This window comes from Dromaius novaehollandiae, chromosome Z (genome assembly GCF_036370855.1).
Source record: "Dromaius novaehollandiae isolate bDroNov1 chromosome Z, bDroNov1.hap1, whole genome shotgun sequence".
NCBI lineage: Eukaryota > Metazoa > Chordata > Aves > Casuariiformes > Dromaiidae > Dromaius > Dromaius novaehollandiae.
Window position 1 is genome coordinate 74,770,968 of NC_088132.1, and position 13,396 is coordinate 74,784,363.

General features: G+C 49.3%; 1 protein-coding gene across 2 annotated transcripts in view; it reads right to left on the bottom strand.

Moving 5' to 3' along the window:
• The window catches only part of LOC135323455 (dynein axonemal intermediate chain 1-like), a 149,167-nt gene that overhangs the window by 18,490 nt on the left and 117,281 nt on the right, over positions 1-13,396 (bottom strand). For both annotated transcript variants that reach the window (XM_064501893.1, XM_064501894.1), the window contains exon 19: positions 12,660-12,845. In XM_064501893.1, coding sequence (XP_064357963.1) covers positions 12,660-12,845 — 186 coding nt within the window. The remainder of the gene's footprint in view (positions 1-12,659; positions 12,846-13,396) is intronic.

The window sequence follows — 13,396 nt, forward strand, 5'->3', positions numbered from 1 at the left end:
GGGATATCACAGCTGATACCAGAAACAAAGTGGGGAGATCTCGGCCCCCACTGACCAAGCCGTGGGTTAGAGCGTACTCAGGCAGCACAGGCTGGCAGGGAGAACCAACGCCTTTTACTAGCTCAACTAATATATATGTAGAAAACAAAACACAAGCTTTAGGGCACACACACTTGTCTTTTCTTCCCAGGTGTATCTGTTTGTCTAATAAAAGATCTAATCTCTGCCCACAGGCCTTGGTTTGCTTACAATGTTAGACTGTCCTAGCTACAACAGCCCCAGTCCCTTGGTAAATCAGCTGTCTTCAAATTGGCTCGACCTAATGGACTTAAACCCAAGCACTGATCTTGGAGAATATCAGAGGATGACAGGGATTGGAAAGGTGAAAGAGGCAAATGTGGTAGTTGTCCTAAAAAAGGAAAATCCTAGCCTCTCAGTTTAACCTCACTTTGCAGAAAACGAGTGGAACAAACCAACAACCTGTTTGTAAGTGACTGCAAGGAGATGAATCCCAGCTAACACAATTCGTACCGAAACATGCTGAACAATCTGATTTCTTTCTGCTACAAGGTAATAGACCTTGTGGATAGGGAAGGAGCCAATGATGTTATTTACCTTGACTTTAGGAAGACTTTGCTACTGCCAGCCTTGATGTACTTACCTTCAAGTGAGGCAAAAGGCCTAGATAAAATGGGTACAAGCTCATAAGACCCAGCTGGATAGCCGTACCCAGAGGGACGTGTTGTGTGCAGTGCACGGTGTCCGTGGTCTGGACTTGTTTTGGTCAGTGTTTCTGTTAATGCTTGGGCACTGGGACAGATGGGAAAGCTGCAGGTGTTCAGGAAGGCAGGATGGGAATTTGAAATGACCTCGATGCACTGGAGATACGGCTTGGAAAACCAGGAGGTGATTTAAAAAGGGATAAATGCAAGATACTGTGTATGAGCAGGGACAGTTCCCTGCACAAACACCGGGTGGTGGGGAGACAGCATTCTCCCAAAAGGCTTGGGGTGAGAGGAATTGCCGTCTGGCTGGGATCCGGCACTCCTGTGCTGCTGTGAAACAGCCCACGCTGTCCCACCACAAGAAATGGGAGCAACAAGGCCAGATGCGTGAAATGATCCTTGTGCTCCAGTCGGCACCAGGAAGGGTGGTGGGAGAGCTGCACCGACGGGGCACCACACGGCAAGCACACAGCTCATGGGACATGGTCCACAGTATAACAACAAAAAGGACTTACCAGGACCCCAAGGAGCTCAGACTAACCCCACACCAGGAGCAGTAGGATGGGGGGCAGCTCCCTGCTGGGAGACAGGAGGGGAGAGCAGGGGAGAGCAGGGGAAGTTTGCCACAGGGCTGCCCCACACGCCTGGAGCCTTGCGCCCCATCCCAAGGAAACAGTCAGTGAATGAGAGCGTAACAGTTTCCCTCCAGGAAAGGCTTGGAGCTGCTGAAGCGCTTTGATTGCAGAGGCCGCTGCAGCTCCCGACACCAGCAGGACTGTAACGCAGCCTCTCTTCTCGTCTGCTTCGGAGGACTCTTTTTTTCTTCCTTTTCTCCACAGGATAAAAATAATCCTTTTGCGTCAGCTCCGTCACCATGAGCAGCGAGATACTTTATTCATCTACGATGCCTTCCCTTCTCTCATTTAAACAATTCCCCATTGAGCCTATCGAATTAATTTGAGCAAGAAACATTTATTTGGCCTGCCTGCTGGCACAGGTGTCTCCCTTTCTTTTCTTTCATAGGAGGCTGGTAGCTGGCACGAGCGTGTGGAGGGGGAGAGGCATGGCAGAGGCTGGGTGATAAACTCAGCATGAGCCTTTTCATCAGGGTGCACAGGGGCAGGGACGACTGTAAATCTATGTGCCCGGTGTCAGCAAATGCACAGCAAGTCTGGATGCGCAGGGCATTTTACACACACATATCGGGGATGTGTTTTACAGCAGGAGAGAGACACTCTCCCAGAAGGGAACTGCCCTCTGTGGTCTCCCCAGCAGCCTCAGCCCTTTCTAACCCTGGCCGGCTGTTTGGGGAAGGCTGTGCTAGGCTCTGGCAGGAGCTCAGGAGCAGTTACAGGGATATGCCAAATCTCAAGCCGTTCCTCTGGCTCTTGCAGCCCATCCCCTCCCACTCCAGGTCCTGTCTAACTTGCTGCCTTTGTCACCAGGGCAGATGCCACCAGGCTCACCAAGGTGCCCCTGAGCACCCAGATGATGCCTAGGGACAAGTTATGCAAATATTACAAGGAAGGAAAAGCCAAAGAGATTGAAGCAGAGTAAAATCCCAGCACAGCCACCTTCTCTGAGCTCTGCACTTGCCTGGGGAGTTGCTGGGGTCACTGGGGCAAAGCAAAAACATGACTGGGATGGGTCTTGTAAATTAAGGAAAATGTCCCATTTACCACCCCTGCTGAGTGAATCCTCAGGGAAAGGTGCCCAGGACACCGCACAGCCAGGGGATGGAGAGAATTAGTTACATTTTTCCACCTAAATTGCGTGACCAGCACAAATGGGGGCCAAATCCATCCCTGTGGAGGTGCAGAGCTAATGGAGAGCTGCTCACCTGTGTCCCAGGATTTTGCATGCTTTGCTGTCTTGGACACCCATGGGTCCCTGCTTTTCTTTGCTTCCCCAGAGATCCAGCTCTATAGCCCTCCTGTCCTTTCGCCCATACTACTGCTACCTCTTCCTTCCGCCCCATGCCAGGACCCACACTCTCATCCTCCCCTTCTCACCCCTCTGCCTGCCAGGACAGACTACGCTGAGGAGTCACACAGGGCCAGTACAGTTGGAGTCACAACAGCACGCACATCGGTGCTGTGTCTGCAGGCTGAAAGCAAAGGATCTCTCGGTGCCTCCTTCCACTTCCTAATTTTCACCAGTTCCCCAGGGATCTGGCTGCCCTGATCTGAAATTTTGGGTTTGATGGCCTGTGACATCCAACTGTCCTGTGATGGACAACCGCAGGGAGGCAGGAGACCCTGTCAGGCACCGGGCCCTGAAGGGACAGGGGCACCAGCACACCCTGAACTTCAGCTCCGCTCCTCCTCCCCTCCACAGAGCCTCCTTGGCCCAGCTGTTGGCCTGAGGTATGAGTGCGACAGACATGTCCCCAAAGTGCTCAGCAGATCAGCTGGAGTGAAGTATGGAGAAGAGAGGGAGCAGGGGAGTAGTAGAAGAGAGGGAGTAGGGGAGCAGGTCTGTGGTGATAATGGACACCTCTTGCTCAACCACAGCAGCTCCCAGGGAGATGCATGTCATCATCGCACTTTGCCAGCATGGGTGCCAAGCGTGGAGAGGAGCTGCATCTCGTCCAAGGAGACTCAGAGGCCAAGGCCAGGACTAGGGCTGGGTCTCCTGGGCTCTCACCACTGCTTTACACTGTGTCCTCATGAAAAGCATCACCTTGCCCTTCAAATGCACCTGCGACTCAGAGGCCAAGCTAACAAGCTTTCCTCCTCCACACCCTGGGGCAGAGCCAGCTCTCAGTAATAGATGCCCTCCTCATAGCTGTTCAGGAATCTCTGCCGAAAGAATGGCTCATCCTCAGATGACCTGCAGGATAAGCATCCACGTTACCTCTGTCAGCAAGGAGCCCTAATCAGTTATGGCAGGGGGCTGAGCACTGAATAGCCTCTGCAGAAGAGGCTGCAGGCTGGCAAACCTGCTCTCAGTGCAACATAAATGGATCCAGACATTACTCGGAGAACAAGTGTCCCAGAAAGTCTGCCTCACTGGCTCTGCCGAGGGCACGCTTTGAAAGAGGCCCATTCCCACGGGGCTCAGTTTGATGCATGCTGGCTCTGTCTTTGTTCTGTGTCTATTCTCCGTGCAAAGAACAGGGATTTCTAAGGTGCCTTCATTTTTCTGGAAAGGATTTAAGTCATGAGCATAGAAATGAATCCACAGAGGGTGGCTACAATAAGGAAACAGGGAGGAAGAGCAAGCCAGGCAGACTGCGAGGCAGGGCAGGGCCTCTCTTGCCGTAATACTACACTGCGCCCACTTCTCTGCTGCCAAATAGCTTCCTGCCAAGGCTCTGGAGAGAGCAGAGACTTCAGCTTTCAGGAGGAGCTGTGCAAGCTGAAAGGACACATTCAGGCAATCACAGGTGTCGGATCTAGCCCACAGCAAGTCCTCTGAAGATGCGAAGGAGGGCTGCTTAGTCTTGTGCAAGAGGCATTTCCCAGGGCAGCAAGCGATGGCCCGAGCTGTGGAGAAGCAAAGCCCAACCTACTAGAGCCCTGGGAGCACGTCAACCTGGGCTCCACACAGCCCCAGGGTGATGAGCGCTGAAGTACACACACAACCTGTTCACAAGGAAGAGGATGCAAAGCCTTCACACAAAGCACCTCTTATATCAACATAACTGTACCAGCATGGAGAAGTACAAAGGAAGGAATAAAATAAGGCCTCACCAGAACTATTCTGCAGGGCCAAATTCAGATTCCAGTTACCTCTGAATACTCAGAGAGCTGCAAATTTGATGGAAACACACTAGCTTTAGTTCAGAAAACGGATGTTTAACTCAGTGACTTGACTATCATTGATCACAGAAACAAATCACCCAAGCTTTTCCCCCAAACCTCTCTCCAAACCCCTAGCATTGCAATGTGGAACAGTCTTACTTCACTTTCCAACTTGGGAAACCCTTTTATTACACAGATCTTCAAAGAGGAAACAAATAAGTCAAAGTCAGTCCCAGGCTATGGAACTCAGTACCCCACAGGCTGCACTCAGCATCTCACAGGATGAGCCTTGCACTTGAGAAATAATTTATAAGTACTATTGAATTCTCCTAAAATGGGACCTTCTCTTGTTCAAATTGCTAGTGTTCCCACTTCACATACTAAATGCACTCCATCCTGACCACTGAGAATTGACTTCAGCTTAAAATAACCTGCAAAGACGCTGATGTTGTCTCTCTACCAACCACCAAAGAGAAAGGTCAGTGAAAAGCATACTACACAACAAAAACAAGGTTGGAGACACATGACCAGGAATAGAGAAAAGAAGACCTCTCTTCCCCCCGCTCTTTGACCTTGAGGTCCAGTTAAACACTGCAGATACATAGGACTCTCTTCTCCTTTTACATACTCTGATGCAAAACAAAAGTAATTTCACTGGAAACAAAGAAAACTGATTTCATGAGAGAAGATTCAAGCCCTTTAGATCTACTGATGGCTGGTTTGTGTTAGCTCTCTAAACAGCGTTGGTGTCTAAGGCTGCCACATCTTTGTCCGGATCCAGAACTCTTCATACCTGTGGTGTGACACTCTCAAGATATCTGGATTCGTGCTGTAGAGCCACTCTTCTGTGCACAGTGGATATGTCCAGGATCTCCACACAAATATCCAAAGTCTTCAGATTCTTAAATATCCTGATCTGAGATACTGGAGGAAGGAGGACACTTGGGGGGCTGTGAAGCTCTACCTGGCAGTGGAGTTCCCAGTGCAGTGGCAGGGCAGTGAGAGACTGAGGGGAAGGAGCAGGGTAGAAGGGGGAGGAGAGTCTGTTTTGTCAGTGAATATCAGTATTCCCTTCAATAGATGTTCATTTATAGTTATGAGTCACAGATCTGCCTAGCAAAATGGCTGCAGGACACAGTAATGCTAATCATACACTGACAAGCTGTACACAAGCGGTACTGCCTCTTGCTGGCTTTGGTGTGCGCTACGACCAGCATGCGCAGACAGTGGGAACTGTCACAGCAACCATTCAGGACCTTCCTGCTCCAAGGCAGGCTCAGCGCAGCCTAAGCCTGTCTACAGATGTGCCTCTAACCTGCTCTTAAAGATCTCCAGTGCTGGGTTTCCTTCTCATACCAAGGTGTCAATGCCAGGGCATAGCTATCCTCCCAGTTCATCCCTCTCCCCAACTCTCTGACCTCCATCTTTCTTACTGCCCATAACCAGTATCCTAATCACCATAAATGAGGAGATCAAACTATTCCCTTCTTCTTTGCAGCAACAGTTTGTGTTCCCCTGGTCTGGATGGAAGGTTGTGGCATGAGATACCAGCAGAGGGTGAAGACCACAGAAAACAAATATCCAGGACTCAAAAGACACTAGCTGGACCAGATGCTGCTTTAAAAAGCTGAACACTGTCTCTTTAGACAGAGCAGAAAGCATCACCCACTGTGATGAGGACAACCCAAAGGAGCTTTCTCCTGAGGTCTGCAGGATTCACAGCGTGTTCCAGCTGAGAGAACTTGGATCTTGAACTTGACCTGCATGGTCAACCCTGGGAGAAGAGACAGAAAGCATGTGCTCACAGACCCCAGCACTGCTGCTAAGAAGGAGACAGGACCTTTCTCTGCATGTCAAGGCCCAAATTGAGCCAGGGCAAGCATGGAAAGTACCCAGTGAGGCCACTGAGCAAGCATATTTCACGAGCTCCTCTCCCTGTGGTGTGGTCTGCTGCCCTTCAGATGTGGTGTCTGATATCCAGAGACAGTTCTACCCAGACCCAAATATAAACCCAAATGGGCGAGCACTGAATTTAGCTAATCGCCAAGAGTTTACATGATCCTAACTCCAGGCCAAGACATGGACTTGCGGGAGACTCCTGGCCCTTTCCCAGGGAAGCAGCATGCTGGTATGGTGCACATGCAGCAGCTCATGACCACAGCGCCTGAGTTTCCCACAGCCTGCAGGGTACCCAAAGACCTGGGGCAGTGTTAGCATCTCCATATCACTCAGGTGAGCCACCAGAAGATGAAGATTTTGAGGGAGCCAGCTCCAGAGTTAAAGCAAACTGGTACCTACTCTCTCATTTCAATCAGTGAGGCATAGTGTCTGACTACTTAAAACATCTGCCCTTAAATGGCCTACACAGGTGACACACAAAAGCTGTGAAAGGGCAGAAGCAGGATTTCATGAGTCCTGGATCCACCCCACAGTGTTTGACTGTTCTCATAATAGTACAGGGAGCAGCGATATGCAAGTAGCCTAAATAACAGGCGAGTGACTGAGAGGAAATCAAAAAGCACTTGCAAATCTCAGAGGAAGCAAAGCTGTCAAGCTGGGGGTAACTTTTTACAAGACCCAAGCCTATTTGCATGTGCCTCCTTATCAGGGGTCCAAGACACATCTGGAGGCAGCAATCCCGATGTATGTGAGGCACAAGATGCACAGCAGCACTTGAGGCCGAATACCTCCAGCACTGCTTGTGCTCTGTGCATTTGGGTCACTGCACGATTAGCCCGCCCTGAAGAGACGCAAGGAAACCCAGCCACCACTCAAGCTACACAGAAGTGACCGCGTGAATCTCAACTATAGTGGAATAGATTGCATGAAAACAGAGAGACTAGGAATAACATCACCAGAGGAGCAAGGTTTCTGAGTGGTTCGGAAAGGAGAGATGAGCAGTTTTCTCTCAGAGAGAATGATATCACTTGAGAGCTGTTAAAATAAAAAGTTTGAAGACAAAATGTAGTTTTCCCAGTGCTAAACCACTCCCCAGTCCAGGACTGACATGACCTTGTACAGCCTATCTAATCTGTTGCTTCCTCCAGCAAATACAGACAGTCCCGTGTGAGAACGGACTGCAACTCACAGGACAGAAGTGACAGAGTTTAGGTCCCTCTCCCACTGCTAGCCGGCTCATCCCACACAGCTACTGAAACAGCTCGTGCGACTACAGAAAAACACAAAGAACAGAAACTCATGATCCTTAACTCTTCCTAGTTTCTCCCTGTCACTCTAATCATGGCAATACATGACTACAAAGCAGTGAGGTTCAGGACCAAGCATACAGCAAGCCGATCACACCAGAACCTGTGTTCACACTTTCCTAGCTCAGTGCCAGCTCTGGACCTGAGCTGCATCCCCTCAAAGCAGGGTAGAGACAGGGACAAAAACAGGGTCCCTTGTCCAAAAAGTACTGTGTGCTCTGGGCCCTGCTGGGGCGTATGAGGAGGGGGCATCCTTGTGCCCAGGATATTGTGAAGAAGGCACTGCTTGGGGGGGTAGGCTGGAGAAGAGACTTCAGCCCCTCTCCTAATGTCTCCCTAAATCTTCCCACACTTCCATCAATCCTCTCCAAACACCCTTCCCACCTTCACCTCCTGAAAACCTCCGCATCTTCCCACTCTCAGCCCCCTTGAATCCTGACTGATCCCTCCCAGATCCTCAGGCCCAGCCACAAAGAGCCTGAGTCACAGCTAGATCCTCTCACTAAAGATTTACTCTCTGGGAAGTAACTTGATTGTTCCTGAGGGACAGAGAAAGTAGTGAAGGTAGGAACAAAGACCCTCCAAGATAATCATCACACCAAGTGGCCAGCTACCTCCCTGGCCATGAGCCTGGATGTGGGCCAAGGAATTTTTCTTAGCCTCAACAAATGCTTCATTATAACCTTTCTCTGACCTGCTTTCTTTTCCTCTTCCACTCCACTGTGCCCTCCCAACTGTTAGGTTTCTAAAAAATCTTTACATTATTTTGATTCTCTCCTGTTTGCCTTTGGTACTGACAGAGCTTGTGCCAGGCTATTCTAGCAGTTTTTAAAAAAACAAACCAAAGCCCATGAGCAGCTACATTCTTCTGACTGTGATGACAAAAAGCTTTAATTTCCTCCAACCTCCAAACGAAAAGAAGCCAGAAAGGTTTACTAATTAAACAGCTCTGCCCCATACTCATTCTTCTCACAGCAATGCTTCTCTCAGGTGAACTCAACCACCAAGGTCATTACAAATTAAGAACAGTACTTTATTAGTTAAACAATTCCTGCCCAACAGTATTTAAGGAGAATGTGGAGTCCAAAAGTGGCCAGCATGACAGCAGAGAGCCACTTGTTCTTACTGCTCCATCTAAAAATAACACAAGCATTTCCATTTCTGAGCTCCAAGCAGAAGGATCCAAACAAGTTTCACCAGTGTTCCCTACAGGGTAAAATACCTGCTGCCTGAGTGGGGCTGTGTGGCAGCACTTCCAATGCAGGACCGGGCTGGTGGCACTTAGACTGCAAATCCTCTGCCATGGGACTCCACATTCACCCCATCAGCACTGCACAGTCCCAGAGACAACGGGCCTCACAGCAAGGCAGCGCGGTGCAGCACCAGCGCAGAGCCAGGGTTATATAGTGTGCCGCATCTGGCACCGGGGTATGGCTTGGCACGGCAGTGTGGAGCAAGGATGCCCAATGACTGCACAAGCAGAGGGATCTCCGTGTGCTCCCTGCACCCAGATGTGCCCTCAACCCCAGTGCCTAATAGGTGGCAGAGCCTCTGTCCCCAGCTGCCTCAAAAGATTGGGGTGCTCATGAAGGGCATCTTTTCCCACATGCCACTGAATGAATTAGGAGGTCAGAAATCACGAGGAGTTGATGGGACCTCAGGCTGTTTTTGAAGCTTTTACTACCTGTCTTGGTGAAAGTCACTTCTGAAAACGCAGCCTGAGTGCTTTCAAAAAGGTTTCCCCTTGGCTTATTGTTCTGCCAAGCACTCATAAATTGAGCTGCACCAATGCTACTGACTGCAAAACTTGAAGTATTAACTAAGACTTCTGAAAGATCCCAAAGTGTTTTACAAACATGAATTAATTAAGCTACAGATCAACCCTGTGAATTATTTTAAAAGCTGCTGAACCTCCCCTGACATCTCTCAAGGACACAAACAGAAGAACAAACCAAGGTCTGATGAGAACCCACCCTCCCCATTTCCACTAATCCACTGCACTGGCTTTAACTAATAGACAAACCAAAATAAATTCAGAACAGCTGAAATCCCAGTGGGATGAAGTTAGCTCAGTCTCTTCTTGGTGAGCCCTATCTGGAAGCCCCAGCTACTGCCAAGGAATCTGCAGAACATGGAGCAGACAGCACTGCATCTATTTTTAGGGGAAGAAAGCAGGTTTGGAGTGACATGTGGCTATTAAGAGCTCTTTCTCAACAGGGTGATTAGTCTGCTAGTCATACCTGTCAAGAGCAGCTGTCCCAGCTGTGTGGGAAGCTGGTAGAGGAACTACACAGCCAAACCCTTTTGACACTGGCAGGAAAGAGAGGGACATGAGACCCAGATGAGGCACCTGGCTGCTGTGTCCCATCAGCACACCGAGTTCTGCCAAACCCTCAGTGAAAGGCACCTTCCCCTTTCCAAAAGAGCCACCAGAAACATCATCAGATAGCACAGACATCAGGGTGGGTGGAGAAGGCCGCTACCACTGGAAGCACTGGCTGCAGCTTCTCCTCATGGGGTTCAAACAGGTTTCTCCCAAGGCCTCTGCAGGGATCAAGTACCAGAAAGCCCAGACCATGGTATCCAGGTACCAACCAAGGCACAAACAGGCTTCTCTATCTGCAAGGGGATAGCCAGAATGTCAGGGCTCCTCTGCACAGTTTTGGACCGTTTGCGCTTTTAAAAAGCCTATGGATATTGTGCTCATGTTAAGCCAGGTCTGGGCACTGCCAGACGAGATGGAGGAGTTAAGCCATTTTACAGAGGAAAACTGGCTGCGCAGCACAAGGGTTTAAAGAGCACACTGATTTGACCTCCAAAGCAGCTGGGATCGATACTCTGAAAGCACACCTGGATCCCCACAGTGAGACGATACCCTCACAGCCATGGCTGGGAGGTTGCTGCTAAGGACATGAAAGCAGGCACTGGCACAGGGAGGAGGGGAACAGGAGGACACCCGCCATGGCCCAAACACACAGAGCGGCATTTTCTGTGGACGGCACTGCCTGTTCTGCCCACGCTTGATTGCCCTCTATCAAGACATCTTCTCACAGCAGCTAATCTCCCCACCGCAGTGTCCCTGACACCATCATTTGGCACTGCAGGTGCCACATCTGCCATGTAGGATGGGCTCAGTGACCCCACTCACTTGTCCACTCACAGCACAAAAAGGCAGCTAGGTTGGCTGGGCCCGATCTGCCTCCACCACTCTGCCACTGCCACTGCATGTCACCTCTCCTTAGGTTTTTCATCACTTTTAGACAAAAGCTGGCTTTAGCCAGGGGACCTGCACACATCAGCAGCCATGCCTAAACATCACTCCTCCTTCTCTACATGTGGAGGAAACATTCAATTCAGTGTTCAATGTCCCTTCAAACCTAACCAAGTAAGCAGAAGACAGCTTAATAACATCAGAGCAGCAGAGTCCATCATTTCCATCCCATTTATACATGCCTGGGATATGGTACCTTTTCATTTAAGGTCAGCAGTGATTGTGCTGTTCCTGAACTCACAGCTTAAATGGCCTTGTCAACAACATGCAATTCAACTCTGAAGAAAGTTTGCAAAGGGACAGGATTTTAAGAGAGAACAACATTCATACCTGCATGCAGTGCTGCTGCTGGCCACCAGATTTGTAAGGAGACACTCAAATTCCTTCTGACCCACTGTGGAGTCTTGTCGGGTGCTGCTAACTGTACAGCTGGCTGCTTTCAGTGTAGAGGAGAGCAGCCACGCTTGTGTGTGTGACCAGTCTCCACTGGTGAACCCTTGTGAAACCAGGGCCAGTGACAGACACTGTGGCTGACACATGACCAGGAAGGACTCATAAATCAACAAGGAAACTTGACCTGAGCCAGAGTGATGGCAGCCCCAAGAGCTCTGATGGTCTCGGACTGTGATTTTGATGGAAATAAAAAAGCCTGAGGTGTACGAGACATTCTCCTCCATGGCTCCCGTGCCCCATCCCCAAACAGACTGCCATGCTGCTGTGTTTTCTCTACTCTCTTAGCACATTCTCATTTCCAGCAGTGTCCAGATGAAGGAACTTGTTTAAAATCAGTCAAAACATTCTAGATTGACACCAGCGTGATTAGTTTCTGGACAAAGACCATGCTTAATACGGAGGGTTAGCAGAGTATATAAAGCCTTTGGGGATGTACAAATAAAATATGATCATCCTGAGAGATTGCTTTCTTGGATCAGTTCTAAAAAGCCTGAAACTGAAAATGCTCCATTAAATGCAACAACTGGGTATGAGAATTATATGGGCTTAGAAAGGGGGTTGCCTTTTACAGCAATACGGCTCATGGCTCTCTGAGGCCTAGAAAGAAAGTCTAATAAAGGAATCTGGTGGGAGAGGTCAGCATCCTGCATGACTGTCCCTTACGGCCAGGTAGAAAGAGAGAAAGGGGCTTGTGCATCTCATTCCTGTCATTTGAGACAAGGATCCCATGTCTTCTCATTAATGAAAGATAGTACTTGCATATTTACAGAAGGGGTGATATACAGCGGTCAGAGGACAAACTCTGATGATGCAGGAGCACAAGAGGACATGCAGCATGGACTCTGTAGGAGGACTTGGGAGGGGTTAGGACCTCTTTTACTTGGTTCCAAGGAATTTTGCAAACAAAATCCAAAACTCAGAAAAGATGTGAGCTTTGGAAAGATGTGAACCTCTGCAGAGCTTATGGGCTTGCCTGGAGCACAGTGAGAAAATGCCTTCTCACTCACAATTATTGCACAAACAGCAACCCCCCTTCCCACCACTCCTGTTCCTGCCTAGGAGGGAACTGAGCCTTCTTACTTGGAGAGGAACAGAGGGCAGGGATCTGACATCCCAGATATCCTACTTAAAATGCTTGGGGTAATCTTAAGTGGCTTGCAAGTGAGGGGAGCTTGGCCAACCTCATTGTACAGAAGAAGGCACTATGAGACCCGCTGTGAGTAAGTGCCTCAGTTAGGGGAATGCTGGTTGTCCTTACCTTGGGCATCCTGCGCAGGTTGGGAGAGAGCTTCAGGCAGGTAACGTGGCCTCGGTCATCTCCAATGATGACAACAGGGTAGACAGGGTTAAACTGGATGTGGGTTATTTTGTTTTTCTTCTTGGCCACCACTACTTGGGTGCATATAGCTTCATACTTATTAACACTCAGATCGAACACATGGGCCTGGGAAACAAAGGCAAAGAACACAAAGGGGATTAATCAGGCGAGAACACGCTCTCAGTAGAAGAACAATGCTTGGAGAAATCACAGAAAGAAAAGGTCCTGTGGAAAGCCAGCCTCAGCACAGAATTACCATCTGCAGTCAGTGGCTTTGTCCTTTTTTAAGTAAGGGATGGGCAGAAGCTGTCTGCTGTTTTGAGGGACTCTCCCCGTCCTGCGGAGGCTCACGGAGTGAGAGCCTGTCCCCCATTGTGGGTTTGAGCTCTTCCCAAGGGCCTGGCAAGGCTCCAGCTGACCTGGACCAGAAAGGGCTCAGAGCCAGCACTGCTCTCCTCAGAAGCCTTAATCCCCCTTCCCCATATTGCAAATAATGAAACAACCAGGTGTTAAATCACAGTCTAACACAGACTGATGCACAAAGCTAGGAATGCTGTCAGAAATACTAATTACACTTCATTGCAGAGCTTTCCAACATTTTGGGCTTTAATAATAATATAACAGAGTCAAATCAGTAATCAAAAAGGAAATGATGGGAGCACGGACAATATGATTAG